Source organism: Hyperolius riggenbachi, chromosome 3 (genome assembly GCF_040937935.1).
Source record: "Hyperolius riggenbachi isolate aHypRig1 chromosome 3, aHypRig1.pri, whole genome shotgun sequence".
Taxonomy (NCBI): Eukaryota; Metazoa; Chordata; class Amphibia; order Anura; family Hyperoliidae; genus Hyperolius; species Hyperolius riggenbachi.
In genome coordinates this window covers 13,589,671-13,615,779 of record NC_090648.1, presented here as the reverse complement: position 1 = coordinate 13,615,779, position 26,109 = coordinate 13,589,671, and the positions used below count along the sequence as shown (strand labels likewise).

At 47.8% G+C, this 26,109-nt stretch overlaps 1 protein-coding gene across 2 annotated transcripts in view; it reads right to left on the bottom strand.

Moving 5' to 3' along the window:
* The window catches only part of LOC137562488 (beta-1,3-galactosyltransferase 5-like), a 72,731-nt gene that overhangs the window by 8,731 nt on the left and 37,891 nt on the right, over positions 1–26,109 (bottom strand). For both annotated transcript variants that reach the window (XM_068273873.1, XM_068273872.1), the window contains exon 2: positions 1,548–2,142. In XM_068273873.1, coding sequence (XP_068129974.1) covers positions 1,548–2,136 — 589 coding nt within the window. In that variant the 5' untranslated portion in view covers positions 2,137–2,142. The remainder of the gene's footprint in view (positions 1–1,547; positions 2,143–26,109) is intronic.

Genomic DNA, 26,109 nt, shown 5'->3' with positions numbered 1-26,109 from the left:
TCAGTATATAAGATATATTCAACTATCTATAGGTCTAGAAATTTAAGTCTGTTTCACTAAATAAAGTATAGGGGTCGACTTATACACGAGTCATGGGCAACACTGAGCACACTGAGTAATGTGGGCACTAATAGTGACATTCCCATTTGCAGCAATTTATCCCTGATAAAGGAATTGCCAAGAAACCAGGAAAGGGGCGGGCGGGGGTAATACTGAGCTGCAGGAAGGGAGACAAGGGTGAGTGACTGCTGCACTTGGGGGCCAGTAGGAGGTATTGACTGCACATAAGGGACAAGAGGGGTTAATGGCTGCAATACTATATGCAGTGCAGTCAATAACCCCTCCTGAGCACCAAGTGCAGCCATTAACTTTGCTGGGTAGACTTACACTTGAGTCAATAAAAAAATTTACCTTAAGAGGGTCAAATGTTGGAGTCGACTTATACATGAGGTTGACTTATAGTCGGGGATATACGGTGGTTTACAGGCAGGGGCATAACTAAGAGCCCCCGGGCCCCCCCTGCAGAAATTGTGAGCGGGCCCCCTCCCCCCGGGGCCCTCCTCCCTCTGGGGCCCGTCGTGGCTGTTTTGGGGGGCTGGAGGGGTCGCACCATGAGGGGAAAGCTATGGCCACAGTCGGCGGGGAGGGGAAGGTCCCCCCCTCCTTCACCTCAGGCTTTCCCCTCTGTGCTCCCCTCCAGCTTCAATCGCTATACAAGTGCACAGGCCTGAGCGGAGCGGCGGGCAGCGGCAGGCAAACATACCTTCCGTGCGTCCGGACGCTTCTCGCTCTAGTGACTGACGCGACTTCCTGTCTTATACTGGAAGTCGCGTCAGTCACTAGAGCGAGAAGTGTCCGCGCTGGAACGCACGGAAGGTAAGTTTGCCTGCCGCTGCCCGCCACTCCGCTCAGGCCTCTGCACTTGTATAGCGATTGAAGCTAGAGGGGAGCACAGAGGGGGAAATCCCGAGGTGAAGGAGGGGGGGACCTTCCCCCCCCTCCCCGCCGACTGTGGCCATAGCTTTCCCCTCATGGTGCGACCCCTCCAGCCCCCCCAAAACAGCCACGAGCTGGCCCGGGGGGGGGGGGGGGGAGGAGCGCATGCGCATGGGCTGCATCCCCTAATGTTACGCCCATGTTTACAGGAACCCCCTTGCCGTTGCCAGTAGAGACTTTTCTAGTACTGGCAGGTTCCCCTTTGTCTGTAAGGGGTTACCTGTGTTCATATATTGGATTTACAGTAAAAATAATTAATTATAATGAATTCATTATAATGCAGGTTTGCTGGGAAATATATTCAGGTAACTATTGTAACTATTGTTCTTACCACGTGATCAAACCTGATTGCCCGCCCACCAGCTGAATCCAGAGAGGAAAGGAAGTGAGCTAAAGTGTCGAAGCAAGCGCATTAAGCTCATGGAACAGATATTCTGTTCAACGTTTTCCTTTTGTATACGGTTTTCATTCACTCATCTACCTGGACTGACTGTTATTAGATTGGCCTTGTTGAGTTTTAGGGCTTAATAGTTGCCTTCAGGAGGTGTTACCTTTGAATATGAATTCTGCTTGCGGCATGTCCAGATACAGCCACTCCAGGAAGCATCGCTCCTTTAGGGATAGGTTGTGATGTCCTTCAAAGATGTCCCATTGTATGATGTCACCATAGACTAGGCTCTCCAGATTGACAAGCTCCATCTGTCCAGAAACAGGAGTCTTTCCCAGTAGGAAGATGGTCCGCAGCTTGTATCCATCAATCTCCTCCTCTTTACCCCACGTCTTTCGGATTGCGGCCCTCCTCACGCCTGTAACAGGGCTGGATTTCACCGCTAGGATAACCAGTTTTTGCCCGGCTTGGCCTTGCTTCTCTGGCCGAGGCTTCTGCAAGAGGTTGCACTGGTAGGTCTGCAAGTTGGGGAACTCCAACTCAAAGCTGGTCAAGTTTAGGTGATAGTCGTACGTTCCATCATTCAGGGTCACTGACTGCCTCCTGAAAGGTAGTGGAGATCTGGTTGGCATGGAGGTAGGTTCCAGATGAGGCTTGGGGGTGATGGCGATTGGGTCCTTCATCCAGTTTGCCGTCAGTAGTATGGTGGTGGAGATGAGGGCAGCCATGATCAGGAACCCTTTACGCTTCATGGCAGCCTGCAAGCAAAAACCCAGAAATTGTAAAGATATTATTTGTTTTAAGCATATGCTTATTCATAAATATTTTACATGTAGAATATTTGAAGCAGGGCTTAGTTTGGCTTGTCCTTTCTGATGTCCTCCTGATGCCACCACGGGTCAACAGACAGTTCTTACCGCAGAGAGGAGGAGCTGACCAAAGGATGTCTTTGGGGCAGTTAGGATGCTTAAATATTTATTGTTGTACCCGGGGTCGGATTTCTACTTTTTACTGCCCAACGGACACTATCACCAGCTGCCCCCGAACTGACAGCATTCTAAACCCCCCCCCCCCCCCCCCCAACACAGCAGAGAATAGATTGTATCCTCCTCTGAGGACAGTTAGTGAAGTAATGGCAGGGATTACATTATAAGCTCATCTGAGGACAATTAGTGACATGATGGCAGGCAGGCCCAGATTTACCTCACAGGAGCCTATAGGCACAGAGGTCCTGGCACCCTAGACATCACCCTCCATGAACCTACAAACCCCCACCAAACTGCACCGCAAGTGTGCTGGCTGGCCCAGCTGTCACCTCTCCCTTACATCCCTTGCCTGTCATAGGTAGATACAGGTGTCCTTTAGTATTAGGTAGCCCAAACTATCCTCAATGTTAAGTAGCTAGAGGTTCCCCCGACTGAAGGGAGATCTCATCAGTGGAATGCAGAGAACTAGGCGAGTAACCTCTCATTTATACTCTCATCAGGACTCAGCATAGGGAAGGAGGGAGAGGCGCACTGGGGGAGGGGAGTGAGGCGCCTTTCCATCATCAGGCGCCTGTAGGTATAGGCCTACAGTGCCTTATGGTAAATACGGCCCTGATGGCAGGTATTAGATTGTAGATTCCTTTGAGGACAGTTAGTGAAGTGATGGCAGGGACTAGATTATAAGCGCCTCTGAAGACAGTTAGTGACAGTTGGCGAATGGCACATTCGGTGAGTGACAGGCGGCTCAGAGATCACTGTTGTACCCATTTGCTGCCCGTTCCTCCCACGAGTGCCAGATCTGGCTGTTGGTAGCCGCCCACCTCTAGGTGCAAACTCTGTGCAGCAGGACGAATGTTCGGCGGGCTAACTGCTACTGCTGCCCACAGCCCGCCCCTTGCTTTCCTAGCGCCCTAGGCCATGGCCTATGTGGCCTTGCCTGAAATTCTGCCATAATTGTACCTGTCAGACTAAAGATGCCCATGCAGTTGGGGCAGCAGATTCGATCATCAGTTATACAGCTCTGGGATTGCATCTGATCAGAGAGGGATCTATTGCTGCCAAACAATGAAGACACATTTCTAATAGCTTTTAGCTCTATAAAGGCGCCACCATTTCTTTCTATTTTTTAATACACATTTTGATTAAAACGGGAATTGGAAGCACTGAAGGTGACCATACACTTATCAATGGGCATCTGATTTGGCTAAAAGATAGAATCTGATCGGAAGGAACTCTATTTGTGCCGCACGCTGCACAACAGATGTCAGCAGGATAGCTTTGCCCCCCTCCAGCGGCCCTAGAGTCAGCTGATGCCCCCCCCCCCCCCCGGTCTCCGCCAACCTAATAGTGCATCTCAAAGCGTTCTAGTTTCACTACTCACCAGTGGTGCAGGAACCACCATAGCAGTCGTAGCTGATGCTATGGGGCCCAAAGTCACAGGAAGGGGTTGTGCCTGGCCAGCACTGATGCAGGGGTCCAGAATAGGGGCATATAAGAGAAGTGACATGCCACTGCAGGCTCCACCAACGATCCACAGCCTCCAGGTAGGATTGTCTCCATGACTACAGCACCCACTCAACATGATACTGGAGGGTCCTTCTGCCTACTTATTCTGGGGGAGGGGTTTCTTCTGGCTGCCTATACTGAGGGGGGCCCATTACTGTGGGTGTACCTGTACTTGGAGGGCTTCTACTGGTTACCGTTGCGTGGCACCTGTGGATACCCATGCTGAGGTGGGGGCTACATCTGGCTACCTATTCTGTGGTCATCTCTGGCTACCTATAAGGGGGGGGGGGGGGGGCAATACTTCAGGCCACCTATACAGGGGAGGGAAGGATGCTCTGGCTTCCTATACTGGGGCTACCAAGGCTATCTAATTACTGGTAAGGGTTACTCTGGCTACCTAAAACAATTGTGTGTGTGTGTGTGTGGGGGGGGGGGGGGAGGGGGGGAATGGGCACAAAAGGGCCTTGTATTTTTTGTTGGGGGCCCAGACCCAAATTTTGCTATAGAGCCCCATGATTGGGCTGGTGCTCTCCCTCCTGTGTCCTTCCATATTAATTCTCGCCAAAACCCATTCTCTGTGAGCCGGCGGCATGAAGGACACAGACTGGGGGCAGCAGACCGGATAGACTGGTGAGTTCACTCCGCTGTCGTAAGTATTCTGCAGGGTCCACGTGGGAGGGAGCCAGACGCGGCTCCAGCTTCAGATTTTTGGGTGGGCTCAAAAGGGGCACAATGGCTGGCCGGCAGAGCTCATGGGGTAAATTTGCTGTGAAAATGGGAGTGGCCATGACGTCATGTGGGCGGGGCTAACTTTAATGTAGTTGTACCAGCTAATGTAGTTACATAAAATAAATATGAAGTAAATGCACATAATGAGAGACAGCGTTTCCCCAGTAAATGCACGCCCAGTAAATGCATGTAATGACAGACAGCGTTTCCCCAGTAAATGCACATAAGGGCAGACAGCGTTTCCCTAGGAAAATGCACGTAATGACAGACAGCGTTTCACCTGTAAATGCATGTAAAGACAGACAGCCTTTCCCAAGTAAATGCACGTAATGACAGACAGCCTTTCACCTGTAAATGCAGGTAATGGCAGACAGCATTTCACCTGTAAATGCACGTAATGACAGACCGCATTTCCCCAGTAAATGCACGTAATGACAGACAGCCTTTCCCCAGTAAATGCACGTAATGACAGACAGCCTTTCACCAGTAAATGCACGTAATGACAGACAGCCTTTCACCAGTAAATGCATGTAATGACAGACAGCCTTTCACCAGTAAATGCATGTAATGACAGACAGCCTTTTACCAGTAAATGCATGTAATGGCAGACAGCCTTTCACCAGTAAATGCATGTAATGACAGACAGCCTTTCACCAGTAAATGCATGTAATGGCAGACAGCATTTCACCAGTAAATGCATGTAATGGCAGACAGCATTTCACCAGTAAATGCATGTAATGGCAGACAGCATTTCACCAGTAAATGCATGTAATGGCAGACAGCATTTCACCAGTAAATGCACGTAATGACAGACGGCAGCATTTCCCCAGTAAATGCACGTAATGACAGACAGCGTTTCCCCAGTAAATGCATGTAATGACAGACAGCATTTCGCCAGTAAATGCATGTAATGATATATGACATATGTAATATGACATATGACAAATGATATAATGACATATGTAATGGCAGAAAGCTGTTTCATGTAGCCAGGTGTATAGTTGTCCCCAGTATAGGTAGGTAGGAGGACTTACCATGTCCCCAGTATAGCCAGGTGTATTGATGTCCCCAGGAGGGGTGGAAGGAGGGAGCCGTGGGGACAGCAGTGGCCGCCCCCCCATTTCCCTCACCATGGGGCACCCCCTCTCTCGCTCCCCCCTCCAGAACGAGCAGCTGGCAGCGGCGGCAGAAGACTTCCTCTCTTCCCAGTACGGGAGAGAGAGATTGATCTGTGCACCAATACTCTGGTCTAGACTAGACTAGACTAGAGTAGCGGCGCACAGATCAGCTGCGCGGGGAAGAGAGGAAGTCTTCTGCCGCCGGCCCGCCGCTCATTTCTAGAGCGGGAAGCGAGGGAGAGAAGGGGAGCCCCAAGGTGAGGGAAGGGGGGGGGGGAGGAAGACGTCCCCCCTTCCCCATTGTGCCCACAGCTCTCTCTTCTCTCTCTGCTGCCACCCCACCTGCTGCTTGGCAACCCTGCTGGGGGGGGGGGGGGGGCTGACAGCTTGTCAGCTGGGGCTTAAGCCTGGGTAAGCCCCAGTGTAGCGCCACCACTGGAGGGAGCATCATAAGCTGTGGGTGGCTCTGGAGCCCTGGGCATTGGGCAATTGCCTACTGCTGCGCCCCTGCCCCCTTTGACCTATTTATTCCATTTGGTATGATCAATTATTCGATCATTCGTATGACATGTCTAGACAGCCTGCTACTTACAAAGTTACAATATTTCAGAGATACAAAGTTGTCTTCATGTACACAATATACAGCTCTTTGTTACATATTTTTGTTGTTAACTGTTATACAGGTAGTTTAACCACTTCCTCACCACAGGTTACTTCCCCTTCAAAACCACAGCAATTTTCACATTTCGCACGCCTCCCATTCATTTGTCAATAACTTTATCGCTTCTTATCATCACCAAAATGATCTATATATTGTTAGGCTTTCTTTGGTTGGTACTTTTTGCTAAGAATTATTTTATTTTATAAATGCATTTTAAAAGGAATAAGAAGAATAACGTAAAAAAAATAAAATAAATCATAGTTTTAAAATAAAAATGTGCTACTACAAATAATAATAATTTTTCTTTTGGTTTAATGCTAGTACTATTTTTTTTTTAACAAGTGTTTTATTTTGGTAACTCTAGTGGAGTAAAAATTAATGGGGATTTTTTTTTTATATTATGTGTTTTAACATATGTATGTGTATTTTTGGACACTAGATGTCCCCAGGTTATCACTGTACTGTGCCCATACTGAGGAGGACAACGGGGGACCAACCGGAGGACACGGGGACACAAAGGGGTATAGACGACACAGGGAGACACAAAGGGGCATAGAGGACACAAGGAGGATAGAGGTGGACACTTGGGGGACACATGGGGGACAGAGGAGGACACGGAGACGCAAGAGGTAAAAGGGGGCATGAGGTACATTATGCCAATCCACAAGATGCCCCTTCACCACGGATGCACCAGGTTTAGTATATATATTTTCCTCCTGATTTCTGTCCTCTAAACCTGGGTGTGTCTTATAGTCAAAAATATGAATAATATAATATATATATATATATATATATATATATATATATATATATATATATATATATATATACATATATATATATATATATATATATATATATATATATATATATATATATTTTGGGGGGGGAGGGTGTTATGAGAAAGCCACTGTAAATCTCTCCCCCAGTGTCACTATTATAATTTATGGTCTCCAACTCCTCGCTCCTCAGTCTTCCTCGCGGACACAGAGGTTCACTTTGACTTTGGGGGGGACTTTTGCAGGAGTCTGGAATAACAAGTACAAACAGTCCGAGGTTGGCTAGCACACCAATAAAGTTATGCAAACTGGGTTTTCATTCCTTAGTGCATTTATAGACTATACTGGATATACTGGATATACTATACTGAATGTGGCTTTTCATCCTGGCTATGCACCCAAAAACCTCCGGCAAGGTGTGCCTTCTCCAAAGCTACTACTGCATGGAATATAACAAGTAGCTTGGAAATTGAATCCTCTGGTCACAGGTCTTCATGTCCTGTCTGGGCTACTGTCATGCTTAACCTTCTTAGCGGTATGGACAAGCTCAGCTCGTCCATAACCACTGCAGGGCACCGCTCAGGCCCTGCTGGGACGATTTTCTTAATTTTTTTTAAAACAAGCAGCTAACATTCTGTTAGCTGCGTGTTGGGGATGATCGCGGCCGATGCGCCGCTACCTGCCGCGTAACAGGGCCCCCCTCCCCCCCGAGACCCCACGGGCAGCCTGGCCAATCAGTGCCAGGCAGCGCTGAGGGGTGGATCGGGACTCCCTGTGACGTTTCGTCGCCATGGCGACGAGGTAAGCCCTAAAGGAAATCCCGTTCAGAACGGGATTTCCTGGTGGATTTGATCGCCGGAGGCGATCGGAGGGGTGGGCGGGATGCCGCAGGGAGGGGGAATCATGTAGCTGGTGCTAGGCTAGCTACATGATTTAAAAAAAATAAATAAAAAAATACTGCTGCGCAGCCACCCTGGCGATCTTAATAGAACACCAGGGTGGTTATTGTAATCGTGCCTGTTGTAATCACACTGTCACTTATCTGGTAATTATATGGTGACAATGGACGCCGAGGAAGACAGACTGGAAGAACCAGAACTCCTGGAATGTGGACAGTTTATTCCTGGAAAACACAGGATTACACAAAAGCTCAGAGCTTCTTAGAGGCCCGCATGCCAAGACAGCAGATTTCACAACTTTACTGTCAAACTGAGCTGAAGCAGAACCACTAGGAGAGTATAGGGGACTTAAAGAAACAGAAAAAGGCCCTCCTACTAAAACACAATGCTTGGTGTGATTTTTATAAAATGTGCAAACATAGACAAATAAGAAGTATATTTTTTCCAGAGTGAGGCCTGGTGCACACCAAAACCCGCTAGCAGATCCGCAAAATGCTAGCAGATTTTGAAACGCTTTTTCTTATTTTTGTGTAGCGTTTCAGCTAGCTTTTTGCGGTTTTGGTGTAGTAGATTTCATATATTGTTACAGTAAAGCTGTTACTGAACAGCTTCTGTAACAAAAACGCCGGCAAAACCGCTCTGAACAGGCGTTTTTCAGAGCGGTTTGCGTTTTTCCTATACTTTACATTGAGGCAGAAACGCATCCACAATCCAAAAAATGCCTCACCCCGGGAGTATGCGTTTCAGCAAAACGCCTCCCGCTCTGGTGTGCACCAGCCCATTGAGATACATTACCCAAGCGTATCCGCAGCCGCAAGCGGCTGCAAAAACGCTGAAAAACCCGCTCGGTGTGCACCAGCCCTAAAATGGGTCATAAATTACTTTTCTCCTATGTTGCTGTCACTTACAGTAAGTAGTAGAAATCTGACAGAAGCGACAAGTTTTGGACTAGTGCAACTTTTCATGGGGGATTCTCAGCAAGGCTTTTATTCCGTATAAAGATATTCCCTAAAAAGAAATGATGCTGGCCAGCCTCCCTTTTCACTACAGTTTTTTTGGCAGTTTTTATTTGTATATGTTTACACATATTTTAAATGTTACAATTTTTTGCCATAGTGCCCCATTAAAACAGAAGGTATTTGCAATAATTCATCTTTATGTGAGCAACTGTGGTTACCCACAATGCACCGCTACTAAATATGCAAATTATCTCCTTATGCCCCTAAAGCCAGACTTACATCCAGAAGCGCTGGTGTATAGCAAGCCTATAGCTAATACATGTTACAGAGCCACACCAATCCAACATACAGAAACAGAACATTTATATCGCGCTTTTCTCCTGGCGCACTCAAAGTGCCAGAGCTGCAGCCACTAGGGGCGCACTCTATAGGCCGTAGAAGTGTTAGGGAGTTTTGCCCACGCTCTCCTTACTGAATAGGTGCTTAGGATTACACAGTAAGAGCCGAGATTTGAACCCTGGTCCCCAGTGTCAGAGGCAGAGCTCTAAACCAGTACACTATCCAGCCAATGCATACAGCCTCTTTTGGACTTTTTGTCCTCAATCATCAGGGCATAGCAGGGATTGATATGGCTCCAGAGCGATATCAGTCCCTGCCATGCACTGATGAAGCCTAAGTCTATAGGCTTGCTATACACCAGCAGTTCTGGGTGTAAGCCTGGCTTCAGGGGCATATTCAGTAGCGGTGCATTGTGGGTAACCACAGTTGCTCACTTAGAGCTGAATTATCGCATATACCTTCTGTTTAAAGAAGGCAAATTTCACTAAGCGTTACGGCGCTGATAGTAAACAGCCTTGCATTGATTTTTGCCCATTTTACCTAAAACTGTCCTCATATGCCCAGGCCAGCAGCCTTTTGTTCATGTATTCAGCCACCTACTTCCATACAAAGCCTTAAAGTGTACCAGAGACCTGGAAAAGTAAAGATTTGATACTCACCCGAGACTTCCTCCCGCCCCATAAACACGTCAGAGTCCCTCGCCGTCCTCCTGCGGTCTGCCGTTCAGCTCCGGTAATTGGCTCAGTCGGGGTCTTCTGCACATGTGCGGACCTCCCAAATCTTTACTTTCTGAAGTCTCTGGTTTCCTTTAAATGCACAAAATTGCTCAGGTGTTTTTTTTTTTTTTTTTTGTTTTTGTTTTTTTTTGCTTTCTAAACAGATCTAATTCGGTGTTCTGAGATTTCCCACATGACTGTTTCTGGGCATAGGCAGGCTAGGCGAATGCTTGAGGAGCCCACTAGTGTACAGGGTGCAATACAGTGACCATACTGCCATACTATCGCAGAGAACCTGTCCTGGGCTGACAATGCTTTAGCTCTAACTGGCAAAGCACAACAACGCCTCTACTTTCTGAGAAAACTAAGGAGCGCTAACCTCCCACAGAAGCTGCTGGTTAATTTCTACAGATGCACTATAGAAAGCGTTCTGACCAATTGCATGCCGGCCTGGTACAACAGCTGCACGAAGGCTACTAGAGAAGCCCTGCAGCGAGTTGTTAAAACAGCAGAAACCATTTTTGGCACTGAACTACCATCACTGGAACTTTTGTATAATACTCGCAGCTTGAGAAGGGCCAAAAACATTATCAAGGACAACACTCACCCTGGAAATGCCCTGTTTGAGCTCCTTCCATCAGGTAAACGTTTTAGATCAATCCGCACACACACACAAACAGACTGAAAGACAGCTTTTTCTCATCTGCTATAAACTTGATGAACTCTGAATCCTCTCTGAAATAATTAACACTGTGTACAAATTGTTTAAACATCTGTAATACCCGGTATACTTGTATAATTTCTTCTCTTCCTTGCTACTATCACTATGTTCCCTATATGCACCGTGGGGTTGTCATGAAAAGTAATTTTGTTGTGTTACACAATGACAATAAAGTGAATTGAATTGAATACCTCCCTCCCCAATAATTGCAGCCACAATAACCACTGTTCACCACCCAAATACTGCCCTCACCATCAGGTTCTCGACTGCAACAACAAAACACAAGCGTCTATCTGCCCTCTTCCATAGGTCTATCTCCAGAAACCCCTGCCAGGCACTCTGACATGAGAAAATAGACTCATTAACCAATTTACAGAACAACCTGGCCTCCTTTATATTCTCTGCAGCCACCATGAACATCACCAAAAACTGGAAAAAAAACCCTCTGTTAATTTTGGGGAAGTTAAAGCCAGGATAGACTCTTATATGATTAAAGAGACTCTGTAACAAACAAAAAAACAAAAAACAAAAAAAACAAAAACACATCCACTGGGGTCTACTCACCTCGGGAGGAGGAAGCCTTATGCTACGTACACACATGCGACAACGATCGTTCGTTGAGAACGACGAACGAACTTTTAACTGACGAAAGAACGACCTATGTAAAGTTAGTTTTAAAAGGTGTGTAACGATCAGATCGTTAGAACGAACGTTACATCACGTAAAGCAACTATTGCGCCTGCGCATAAAAATGAGAAGTTTCAGGGAGAAATAGTGAAATGCGCATGTCAAGCCTAGTACGAACGACCGTTTCCAACGATGTACTACTTTTGCAAACGATCGTCGTTGGTTAAAATCCGCCGAGACAGAACTTTCTTTTGTAGCGATTTGGCTCGTTCGTCGTTGGCCTTAATAGTCGGTGGTTCGTTTTTTGTAACGATCGTCGTTGGTAAAGATCGGTGAACGATCGTTACAAACGACTATAGTCGCATGTGTGTACGCACCTTTAGGGTCCCAATGAGGCTTCCCCCATCCCTGTAGCTGCAGGTAATCCAGCGCTGGCTCCCCCGAAGTGTCACGCAATCCTGGCTCGACAAGCCTGACAAGCGCTGATTTATTTACCATTCCTGGCTCCAGCGGGGGCGCTGTTGCGGCTCTCAGCACGGAGAGGCGGAAATAGCCGATCTCTGTCGGGTCTGTTCTACTACACAGGAGCAGGAGACTTGCAGGAGACTTGCGACTGCGCAGTAGAGCGGCCCAACAGCAATCGGCTATTTCCGCCTATCTCCGAGCAGAGAGCCGATACTGCGCCTGCAACGGAGCCAGGAAGGTAAATATTTACATCCCCGCTGTTCGGAGGGGCACAGCGAGACCGCCGCGGAACACAGGAGGACGGGGGAAGCCGAGAGGCTTCCCCCACCCGAGGTGAGTACCCCCTAGGGAAACTTTTTTTAGTTACAGGTTTTCTTTAATGAAATAGCGGACCCAAACCAAACATTTTTATTAATTCAAAATATTTAGTTGCACCACTCTGACACATATAAATATAAATAAACACTCCTTCAAGCCTATTAACATTTCAGTGCATGCTTTTCACCCTTCTCTTTTCATAACTAGGATTATACTGGGGGCAGCCATTAGCAATTCCTCCTTTGCCGGACACCTCCTACTCCACCAGTTTGCCGGATTCTGTCCCGGCAATATGAAAGGAAGGGAGTGGTTTCTCCAATAAATGTAAAATATTTTATATTGGTCATCATGCAGCTGAAAAAAAGGCTGCTATTTATTATTATAATTTAGAAAATAGATTTTATTTCTGAAATCTTGTATTTTTTATTTGGGTCCACTTTAACCCTCCTGGCGGTTTGCAAAACATCCGCCAGGGGGCAGCAAACTCTTTTTTTAATTTTTTTTTTTTTCTTTTCATGTAGCGAGTCAAAGTCTCGCTACATGATAGCCGCAGCTCAGCGGCATCCCCCCAGCCCCTCCGATCGCCTCCGGCGATCGGAGATCAGGAGATCCCGTTCAAAGAACGGGATCTCCTGGAGGGCTTCCCCCGTCGCCATGGCGACGGGCGGCATGACGTCACCGACGTCATCGACGTCGTGACGTCATTGGGAGTCCCGGCCTACCCCTTAGCGCTGCCTGGCACTGATTGGCCAGGCAGCGCACGGGGTCTGGGGGGGGGGGGGGGGGCGGCGCGGCGAGCGGAGGCACCTAATCGGTGCGGAGCGGCGGCGATCAGACTGCACACGCAGCTAGCAAAGTGCTAGCTGCGTGTTGCAAAACAAAAAGTGAACAAATCGGCCCAGCAGGGCCTGAAAAATCCCCCTGCGCGGCATAGCCCGTGCTCAGCACGGGCTTACCGCCAGGGAGGTTAATCAGTATCCTACGGGACACCCATAAGAATTTTGACAGAACTTGGGACTAGAGTTGGGCCGAACCTCCGATTTTAGGTTCGCGAACCCTGTTCGCGAACTTCCGCAAAAGGTTCGGTTCGCGAAAAAGTTCGCGAACCGCAGATGACTTCAATGGGGAGGCGAACTTTGAAAGTTTTAAAAAATTCTATCAGCTGGAAAAATGATAGAAAACATGTTTCAAAAGCTCTAATACCTGGAGCCACACCTAATTGAGTGAAATACACATCACTGCTGGAGAACCCACCTACCCTCCCTCCTCCAAGCAAGGTCCTTTATCCCATTTGACTGCCTACACTAATTAGTTATGGGACAGCTGCTACACACTCTGCTAGGAAGATTTTAATCTCCCTCCTCCTTCCACCCCTCCACCCTCCTACCAGAGGGAGGAGGGTCTCTTCTGCCAGGGAATTATACTATTTTAAAAACCAGTATACATCATACCATAGCTGGGAATCAAACCCAGATCTCACTGTGTGGTGGGCACGTCACCCTAAGCACTGTACCACTACAGTAGTAAGTGAAGCTAGCCTAAAATGTACCATTTATGCTCAATGCAATAGAACCATTAGGTTGCTTAAAGGAGAACTGTAGTGAGAGGTATATGGAGGCTGCCATATTGATTTCCTTTTAAGCTATACCAGTTGCCTGGCAGCCCTGCTGATCTATTTGGCTGCAGTAGTGTGAATCACACCAGAAACAAGCATGCAGCTAATCTTGTCAGATCTTACAAAAATGTCAAACACCAGATCTGCTGCATGCTTGTTCAGGGTCTAGGGCTAAAAGTATTGGAGGCAGAGGATCTGCAGGATAGCCAGGTAACTGGTATTGCTTAAAAGGAAATCAATATGGTAGCCTCCATATACCTTTCACTACAGAGTCCGGCGAAATCGATCGAGGACGCCGTCCTCCACCATGAGGTCTTCTCCTCCACGCCTCCATGCTGCCTAAACCAGGTGCTGCATCCCTCTCTCCATACCTCAGAGACTCGGCCAGTCTTTCCAGGCTTTATCACAGCAGACCAACAACAGACCGGTGGATACAGTAAGAGCCCTGAGGGCACCTCAACTGCACATGCGGCCTGCACAGAGACATTGTTAATATTGCCATACGCCTTGTCTGCTTGCTTTGCATTGTGAATTGGCTAACACTGGATGTGCCTTGCTGCTGCTTCAATCTGACACATGCTGCTATCTGATGTGCCTGTTTGTTAAAAGTTCCCTAGGAATCATACTGCATGTGCTGTGCTATGCTATATTACAGGACTGTACTCTGCCATATCAATATACTATACTGAGGTGACTTGTTAGCCTGATGGGACGCTGAGCACTCCATTTATTTTTGGAAGATCGTATGCACAATATAGGAGGCTATATGACATGAAAGAATCATTATGTACTGGATGAATGCTCTGGAATCCATTTTTCAAATGAACTTCCTATGATATCCATAAGTCTTTACTTGTGAGGGATTCGGCAGCAATTTTTCATAACAAGGTTTTGATCTATTTTTGCAGGGCTGCGCAGCCATTAACACGTGTGCACATCAGGGCCGTATCTCTTAAGAGGCACCCGTGGGCCGGTGCCATGGGCGGCCCCTCAGGGGGGGGCGGCCTCCTATATGGTGTGTTATTTAATGTATTTAAAATTTTTCCTCTGGTCCTCTGGAGTGGACCTCTGGATTATTATTATTTTTTTTAAGGGAGGGGGGGAGGGGGGGGGGGGGTTGGGGGCGAGTCTGGTCCAGCCCAGGGTAGCTGCAGCTGGCACCTGCCCTCCCCATCCATGCCTGGCAGTGGTTTGGTCCCGATCTCCTCTTCAGCGGGGCTGAGCCTGTGAGTGAGTGTGTGACAGAGCAAACCACTGGCCAATGAACTGCAGGCGGGCAGGGTCGGAAGTGCGACCTGAAGCTGCATAATTCATTTCCTGACAGCTTAGCAGGCAGCTCGTCTAAAATGACTCTGCAAGGGTCCCTGTCTTGCCTGATGTCTGCAGCTTTTCTGCGCAGCGTCAGGTTTTCTCCCTCAATCCCAGCCTCCTGCCTCATCAAGCTCAAGGGGAGAGGGACACTGGCTGCACAAACATCACGGGCACTCTCCATGGTAAGACGACACCTCCTCTCAACTTAATTTGCCTTATCTGCCTGTCACATGTCAGCCCTGATCACACAGTCCAGCATCTCTCTGTCTCTAGTGTGTAACCCTTTCACTGCTGGTGTAAGCTGATTTAGCTAGCTGCAGCACTGATACTACTACCTAAACTGGGGACACCTATATACCTACTATCTAACTGGGGACACCTATATACCTACTATCTAACTGGGGACACCTATATACCTATTACCTAAACTGGGGACACCTATATACCTACTATCTAACTGGGGACACCTATATACCTAGCTACTATCTAACTGGGGACACCTATATACCTAGCTACTATCTAACTGGGGACACCTATATACCTACTATCTAACTGGGGACACCTATATACCTACTATCTAACTGGGGACACCTATATACCTACTATCTAACTGGGGACACCTATATACCTACTATCTAACTGGGGACACCTATATACCTACTATCTAACTGGGGACACCTATATACCTACTATCTAACTGGGGACACCTATATACCTACTATCTAACTGGGGACACCTATATACCTACTATCTAACTGGGGACACCTATATACCTACTATCTAACTGGGGACACCTATATACCTACTATCTAACTGGGGACACCTATATACCTACTATCTAACTGGGGACTGCTATATACCTACTATCTAACTGGGGACTGCTATATACCTACTATCTAACTGGGGACTGCTATATACCTACTATCTAACTGGGGACTGCTATATACCTACTATCTAACTGTGGACTGCTATATACCTACTATCTAACTGTGGACTGCTATATACCTACTATCTAACTGGGGACACCTATATACCTACTATCTAACTGGGGACTGCTATATACCTACTATCTAACTGTGGACTGCTATATACCTACTATCTAACTGGGGACACCTATATACCTACTGTCTAACTGGGGACACCTATATACCTACTGTCTAACTGGGGACACCTATATACCTACTGTCTAACTGGGGACACCTATATACCTACTGTCTAACTGGGGACACCTATATACCTACTGTCTAACTGGGGACACCTATATACCTACTGTCTAACTGGGGACACCTATATACCTACCTACTATCTAACTGGGGACACCTATATACCTACCTACTATCTAACTGGGGACACCTATATACCTACCTACTATCTAACTGGGGACACCTATATACCTACCTACTATCTAACTGGGGACACCTATATACCTACCTACTATCTAACTGGGGACACCTATATACCTACTATCTAACTGGGGACACCTATATACCTACTACCTAAACTGGGGACACCTATATACCTACCTACTATCTAACTGGGGACACCTATATACCTACTATCTAACTGGGGACACCTATGTACCTACTATCTAACTGGGGACACCTATGTACCTACTGTCTAACTGGGGACACCTATGTACCTACTGTCTAACTGGGGACACCTATGTACCTACTGTCTAACTGGGGACACCTATGTACCTACTGTCTAACTGGGGACACCTATGTACCTACTGTCTAACTGGGGACACCTATGTACCTACTGTCTAACTGGGGACACCTATGTACCTACTGTCTAACTGGGGACACCTATGTACCTACTGTCTAACTGGGGACACCTATGTACCTACTGTCTAACTGGGGACACCTATGTACCTACTGTCTAACTGGGGACACCTATGTACCTACTATCTAACTGGGGACACCTATATACCTAGCTACTATCTAACTGGGGACACCTATAAACCTACTACCTAAACTGGGGACATTTTCTGCTGAAAAACTGCCCACGTTGTGATTATTCTCTGCTGAAATGTTGCACTCATTGGGATTATTCGCTAGTGAAATGTTGCACTCACTGCGATTATTCTCTGGTGAAATGTTGCCCTCACTGCGATTATTCTCTGGTGAAATGTTGCCCTCACTGCGATTATTCTCTGGTGAAATGTTGCCCTCATTGCGATTATTCTCTGGTGAAATGTTGCCCTCATTGCGATTATTCTCTGGTGAAATGTTGCCCTCATTGCGATTATTCTCTGGTGAAATGTTGCCCTCATTGCGATTATTCTCTGGTGAAATGTTGCCCTCATTGCGATTATTCTCTGGTGAAATGTTGCCCTCATTGCGATTATTCTCTGCTGAAATGTTGCCCTCATTGCGATTATTCTCTGCTGAAATGTTGCCCTCATTGCGATTATTCTCTGGTGAAATGTTGCCCTCATTGCGGTTATTCTCTGCTGAAATGTTGCCCACATTGCGATTATTTTATGGTGAAACATTGCCGCATTACGATTATTTTATAGTGAAACGCTGCCCCATTACGATTATTTGGCACCTATGGGGGGGACCCCATCCAAATTTTTGCAAGGGGGCCCAGCAGGGGCGTAACTAGAAGTCACTGGGCCCCCCTGCGAAACTTTGGATGGGGCCCCCCTACCCCCTTCACTTTCTGCACAGGTAACCGGAGAACCAATGTTAATCAATTGGCTAGTGCACACTTGAATGTGTTTTCCCCATGCAGATCAGAACAGACCGCAGCAAACCACTGCACGCATTTTCTCGATCAATTACATTAGCTCCTGTGATAAAAATTGCATGTTTTCACACATACAGACACACATGGTGTGCAGAAAACACGTACAGAAAACGGACATACAGTGTGCTCCCAGCCTCAGCTTATTACACTCACGCTGTCCATCTCTGATGGAGCAGAACTGGCTCTGCAGACTCCTCCAGCATCACTACAGTACAGAACACTTGGGGAGGGGTAGAGGTTGGTGGCTGGGCGCTGTACACAAGAGCCTGCCATATACTGAATAGGGACTGTCTACAAATCCTTGTACGATTCTTTATCAGTATCTGAGCAGATGCAGTCATTAGAACAATTCCCTGGCTACCTATACTGCGGCCACCTATTTCTGGCTACACCTATCCCTGGCTACCTATACTGTGGCCACCTATTTCTGGCTACACCTATCCCTGGCTACCTGTACTGCGGCCACCTATTTCTGGCTAAACCTATCCCTGGCTACCTATACTGCGGCCACCTACTACTGGCTACACCCATCCCTGGCTACCTATACTGCGGCCACCTACTACTGGCTACACCTATCCCTGGCTACCTATACTGTGGCCACCTACTACTGGCTACATCTATCCCTGGCTACCTATACAGCGGCCACCTACTACTGGCTACACCTATCCCTGGCTACCTATACAGCGGCCACCTACTACTGGCTACACCCATCCCTGGCTACCTATACTGCGGCCACCTACTACTGGCTACACCTATCCCTGGCTACCTATACTGCGGCCGCCTACTACTGGCTACACCCTATCCCTGGCTACCTATACTGTGGCCACCTACTACTGGCTACACCTATCCCTGGCTACCTGTGCTGCGCCACCTACCACTGGCTACACCTATCGCTGGCTACCTACTACTGGCTACACCCTATCCCTGGCTACCTATGCTGCGGCCACCTACCACTGGCTACATCTATCCCTGGCTACCTATACAGCGGCCACCTACTACTGGCTACACCTATCCCTGGCTACCTATACAGCGGCCACCTACTACTGGCTACACCTATCCCTGGCTACCTATACAGCGGCCACCTACTACTGGCTACACCTATCCCTGGCTACCTATACAGCGGCCACCTACTACTGGCTACACCTATCCCTGGCTACCTATACAGCGGCCACCTACTATTGGCTACACCTATCCCTGGCTACCTATGCTGCAGCCACCTACTACTGGCTACACCTATCCCTGGCTACCTATACTATGGCCACCTACTACTGGCTACATCTATCCCTGGCTACCTATGCTGCGGCCACCTACCACTGGCTACACCTATCCCTGGCTACCTATACAGCGGCCACCTATTTCTGGCTACACCTATCCCTGGCTACCTATACTGCGACCACCTACTACTGGCTTCATCTATCCCTGGCTACCTATACAGCGGCCACCTATTTCTGGCTACACCTATCCCTGGCTACCTATGCTGCGGCCACCTACTACTGGCTACATCTATCCCTGGCTACCTATACAGCGGCCACCTATTTCTGGCTACACCTATCCCTGGCTACCTATGCTGCGGCCACCTACTACTGGCTACATCTATCCCTGGCTACCTATACAGCGGCCACCTACTACTGGCTACACCTATCCCTGGCTACCTATACTGCGGCCACCTATTACTGGCTACACCTATCCCTGGCTACCTATGCTGCGGCCACCTACTACTGGCTACACCTATCCCTGGCTACCTATGCTGCGGCCACCTACTACTGGCTACACCTATCCCTGGCTACCTATGCTGCAGCCACCTACTACTGGCTACACCTATCCCTGGCTACCTATACTATGGCCACCTACCATTGGCTACATCTATCCCTGGCTACCTATACAGCGGCCACCTACTACTGGCTACACCTATCCCTGGCTACCTATACTGCGGCCACCTACTACTGGCTACACCTATCCCTGGCTACCTATACAGCGGCCACCTATTTCTGGCTACACCTATCCCTGGCTACCTATACAGCGGCCACCTACTATTGGCTACACCTATCCCTGGCTACCTATACAGCGGCCACCTACTACTGGCTACACCTATCCCTGGCTACCTATACTGCGGCCACCTACTACTGGCTACACCTATCCCTGGCTACCTATACTGTGGCCACCTATTTCTGGCTACACCTATCCCTGGCTACCTATACTGCGGCCACCTACTACTGGCTACACCTATCCCTGGCTACCTATGCTACGGCCACCTACTACTGGCTACACCTATCCCTGGCTACCTATACTGCGGCCACCTACTACTGGCTACACCTATCCCTGGCTACCTATACAGCGGCCACCTATTTCTGGCTACACCTATCCCTGGCTACCTATACTGCGACCACCTACTACTGGCTTCATCTATCCCTGGCTACCTATACAGCGGCCACCTATTTCTGGCCACACCTATCCCTGGCTACCTATACAGCGGCCACCAACTACTGGCTACATCTATTCCTGGCTACCGGCCACCAACTACTGGCTACATCTATTCCTGGCTACCTATACAGCAGCCACCAACTACTGGCTACACCTATCCCTGGCTACCTATACAGCGGCCACCTATTTCTGGCTACACCTATCCCTGGCTACCTATACTGCGACCACCTACTACTGGCTTCATCTATCCCTGGCTACCTATACAGCGGCCACCTATTTCTGGCCACACCTATCCCTGGCTACCTATACAGCGGCCACCAACTACTGGCTACATCTATTCCTGGCTACCTATACAGCGGCCACCAACTACTGGCTACATCTATTCCTGGCTACCTATACAGCGGCCACCTATTTCTGGCCACACTTATCCCTGGCTTCACCTATCCCTAGCTACCTATGCTGCGACCACCTATTACTAGCTACACCTATCACGCCATCAGGACTTTTGCAGGAATAGGGTGAGCCTTTTTACAGTTCCCGAGGGAGTGGGGCACCCCACACTGGGGTGGAGGGGCACAAAATGTAATGGAAGGAGGTGGGGCCCTGGTCCAAAAAATTGCATAATACCGTATACCGTCATACTGTGGTATTTTTTTTGACGGTTATCATACCGTGGAATTTCATACCGTTGCAACCCTAGTCACTTTACTCATACCCGGGGAGAAAACATGGCCTTTGACTTTGGGCTGCACTCTTACTAGGAAGTTTTAATTGGTCACACCCACTGTATGTTATGGACACGCCCACTGTATTATGTGGCCACGCACATTTTTCGCCGCGGCACACGCCCTCGGGGGGGGGGGGGGGGGCGCCATAGGTTTGGGGTGCCTAGGGGAGCCCAAACCCTAAATACAGCCCTGGTGCACATACCTCTGTTTAGGAGGGGGAGAGTATAGGGGACGCCTGGGCGGGTATGTGCATGGATGGGGTGGGGGATGGGCTATATGGTGGGATTTTTATCTTGCAGTTTTTAATAATGAGCATATGTTTGAATAAAGTTTTGTACTTTTGAATAAGACTGATTTGTATTCAATCAGGTCTCACTCCTCCTTTACTCTATCTCATAGTTTGTACTATTGCAATTTTGGAGTGGGGGGCCTGGATGACCACAAATTGACCACACCCCTTTGTGCCCGGCGAGATTAATACCCAGGTAGTGTGGGCTAATTTGATCCTCAGGATCAGGGATTTCACTAGGGGTGTCATTCACAGTCGGAGAGGTGAGATGCTCCAGTGGGATAGCCTTCTGGCCCGGGTGGAGAAGGATTGCACACAGACGCAGGGGGTTAGGGATGCACAGCAATTAACTAATGGTGGCTTTAGAAAACTAACTAAATTATATGAAAGGAAATCCAAACTTTGGTGGAATTTGAAATACAATAAGATATACTTGGATGACCAGTTTGCTCCTCTTTGGCTACGGTTTCAGATCTTCCCCCATCGTCGGAATCTGACGGAAGATTTCAAAAAACGATGGGAGAGGAACTTTGAGTGCTGTGCAAAAATCTGCCTGACTTTGATGAATGAATTGGATACAGAGGATTTAAAAACAATTGAGGAGGAAATTCAGAGAGTTTCCGACTCTTTAAAACCTTTTGAGAGAGATCCATTATATAAAATCCGTAGTGAAGAATTAGATAAACATATTACTCAATTTAACAAGAATTTGGTTATACATAGGGACCAAAAGGTCCTACGTGATAGAACGGCATATAAAATTGGTTCCGCATATAGGTGGAACAATCCGAGGAGACGGCCCCCAATTAAACCTAAATCTCCGAGGAAAGACCCTCCAAAACAGCCTCGGGCTGCAGATGAATCAGACTCCTCCATAGGCAGCAGCATTCCCGCCTCGGATAGCTCTGCCTCTGGGAAGGATAATCCAAAGCAATATAATTTAAGACAGAAACAAGCCGGGCAGAACCCTAGTAAAACAGGGAGTAAAAAGAGTAAAGAACAGGACAACATAAGTAAGGATACTGAGTCGTCATGTCAGGAGGATTCAGATGGTGGGTTACCTTCCTCATCTTCGGCCTCGGCTTTTTTAGCCACCGGGCAGAAGGTGGGAAGGTGACAGAAACCAACAGTAGAGGAGCCAAAGCCTCAAGTGCAGATCTAGAAGTTATCAACTTGACAGATGAGGAGATCCCTCAGGAATACCTGTCATTATTGTCGAAGGGTTTGGGGTTTTGTCCCACATACAATATAAACGTGTTTGATACAATAGTGGATCTGCATTTGTTTGGACGACGTATTTTATTACAGGCCCTCTACGGTGATAAACCTAAAAAAATCCCCTCAAGCATTTTAGAGAAGCCGTGGTCAGATGAGGATCTTGCTATCATCCAAGCTTTAAAAGAGTTACAAGGAGATACTGAGGTTTGTTCTCAAATCGAACATACAAATGTATATGCATCTTATTTTGTCCCTACCCTAGAGGAGGTGGGACTACGGAACACTTCAAAAAAATTTCCACCTTTTTCTCTTTTCCCTAATTTGAAAACTTTCATGGAGGTGGTAGAAAGGGACATTTCCAAACTAAGAGGACATAAGACAGATGGTGACAATCTGGATTTGTCTGAACGCAACACACTTACAGAGCTAATGTTAAACAAAAAATGGGTCATTAAACCCTCAGATAAAGGGGGAAACATTGTGCTGATGAGGGCCGAGCGTTACAGAGAGATGTGCCTGGATATCTTGAAGAACCAGGATTGTTATGTGAGGGTCTCCCCGTCCAGAGCTGCACGCTGCCAGGGGGAGCTATTTGCAATAATAGATGACGCTTTTTCCCGCACGGTAATTGATTTGGATATAGTGACGTTTTTGAAGGTACTTAATCCGGTTTTGCCAACATTCTATTCACTTCCCAAAGTTCACAAAGACCTCAAAAAACCCCCGGGGCGCCCGATAGTATCGGGTAGGGGATCTCTCACTGAACGGGCAAGCGCATATATAGATAGACATCTTCAGCCGCACGTGTGTGCATTGCCATCATATGTTCGAGATTCATCATACTTGCTGCAGATTTTAGAAAATCTTCAGCTTCCTCCTGGTGTGTTGCTTGTGACTCTGGACGTGGAGGCCCTCTATTCAAGTATACCACACGATTTGGGTGTGGAGGCTGTTAGGATATTTTTGGGGGAGTTGAGCATACAGAATACTGCACATAATATGTTTCTGTTGACTCTTCTGGATTTTATTTTGAGAAACAATATCTTTTTGTTTGAGGACACCCATTACCTCCAGGTGCAGGGGGCAGCGATGGGCACCACGTGTGCTCCGTCGTATGCCAACCTGTACCTGGGGGCGTGGGAGAGAGAGCTGTTTTCCAATGAGGGCCTGGCAATGTACCTGTGCCACGCATTGGCCTGGCACAGGTACATTGACGACATCTTGCTTTTTTGGACGGGTGGCAAAGAATTATTGCTACAATTCATTACAATTATTAATAAAAACATTTGGAATTTGAGGTTTACTGTGCACATGAGTCATGTTGAGGTTCCATTTCTGGATCTTCTGATCTCGGTCTCGGCTGCGGGCCTTGTCTCTACAAGTTTATATAGGAAAGAAACGGCAACAAATGCACTTCTGAGAGCAGAAAGTTTCCACCCAAAACATACCATTAATGGTATCCCTACTGGACAGTATTTGCGGATTCGACGCAACTGTTCAGAGGATGATGCCTTTCAGAGGGAGGCCTTGCAGCTGAGATCGAGATTCAGACAAAGAGGATATAAGAATAAGACTCTTATCAAAGCTTATAAGAGAGCTAATGCCAGTAATAGATCTGCCCTATTGGATAGAAGTAGATGTCCCGCCAGCGAGAGGTCAGAAGTAATCAGGTTCTGTACCAGATTCTCGGCACAGCATAGAGAGGTTTCGAGGATATTGGATAAGCATTGGCACATCCTCACTAATGATGCCAAATTGAGCACAGTGTTAACACAAACTCCCCTCTATTCATTCCGGAGGGCACCGTCCCTACGGGATCTTTTGGTTAACAGTCATTTTGTCGATCCTCGGGCCAACAAGAAGCACTGTAAGGTGACTGGTACATATACTTGTGGTGGTTGTTCGGTATGCCGTTACATTCAGGTGGGCAGATCGGTCCGCCTCCCGGATGGCCGGGATTGGTGTTTCCCACACTATGTAAATTGTAGTACTACTCTCGTGGTTTACTTGTTGCTCTGCACTTGCGGGGCCTTTTATGTGGGAAAGACCAAGAATGAATTTCGTACACGCATCTCGCAACATATCACAAGTATCAAAAGTCCAAATTATAATAACCTTACTCCCGTGGCGAAACATTTTAAGTCCGCTCACGGTGGCAGGTTTCAACATGTGCGTTTTGTTGGTCTGGACAGAATTCATAACTCTGCAAGAGGTGGTAACATGGATCGCTTGCTTCTACAACGTGAAGCAAGGTGGATATTTGATTTGGAGGCAACTAAGGAACCAGGCCTCAATGAAAACACAAGCTATGTTCCCTTTCTGCCACCTTAGGGAGTTTTGGCGCAGCATCCTACACCTGAAGGGTCTGTGTTGCTTTTCTAGTGGGAGGGGCTTTGGGGGCTCCCTGCTGGGGCATCTCACATCTAATTTTCCGCATGATGTTTAGGGAGAAAGAAATTTCTTGATTTGTGTTTATGCCATAATTGGCTTGATCCCCATCTGGACAGGGATGTGCAGGCATGCACATCTCTTCCTTTTTTATGGTGGGGGGTAGTCAAAATGTAAGAGTGAGCGGAATTATGTACTGTGATTTAAATTACCTATTTAAATTCGTGGTTTTGTAAAGCCACATATACATATGATAGGCGGTTTCTAATTACGAATAATGATTACTATTGTATAGTCACTTTGTTCTTGTGATGTTGGTTTGGGATGGGATGTGGAGCGCTTGTGTCTGCTTGTGCTGCCGCCGTCTGATCCGGCTGCTCTGGCGTCTCCCGCCCCTTCCCCGGGGCCTGCGTGCGGGGGGGCGGGGCTTGGCGGGCGCGCCGGGTGTGCTATTGGGCGCGCCCGTCGTGTCTGCCCGCTCCGCCCCTCCGCTCGCATTGGCCCTGGTGTGGGGGCGGGAGACGCCGTATATGCGGTCGGATTGGACGGCGGCCTGCACATAGGCGCAGCGTGGTCCACAGAGAGACACGCCTCCTGAAGAAGCCGGCAGAGTCCGGCGAAATCGATCGAGGACGCCGTCCTCCACCATGAGGTCTTCTCCTCCACGCCTCCATGCTGCCTAAACCAGGTGCTGCATCCCTCTCTCCATACCTCAGAGACTCGGCCAGTCTTTCCAGGCTTTATCACAGCAGACCAACAACAGACCGGTGGATACAGTAAGAGCCCTGAGGGCACCTCAACTGCACATGCGGCCTGCACAGAGACATTGTTAATATTGCCATGCGCCTTGTCTGCTTGCTTTGCATTGTGAATTGGCTAACACTGGATGTGCCTTGCTGCTGCTTCAATCTGACACATGCTGCTATCTGATGTGCCTGTTTGTTAAAAGTTCCCTAGGAATCATACTGCATGTGCTGTGCTATGCTATATTACAGGACTGTACTCTGCCATATCAATATACTATACTGAGGTGACTTGTTAGCCTGATGGGACACTGAGCACTCCATTTATTTTTGGAAGATCGTATGCACAATATAGGAGGCTATATGACATGAAAGAATCATTATGTACTGGATGAATGCTCTGGAATCCATTTTTCAAATGAACTTCCTATGATATCC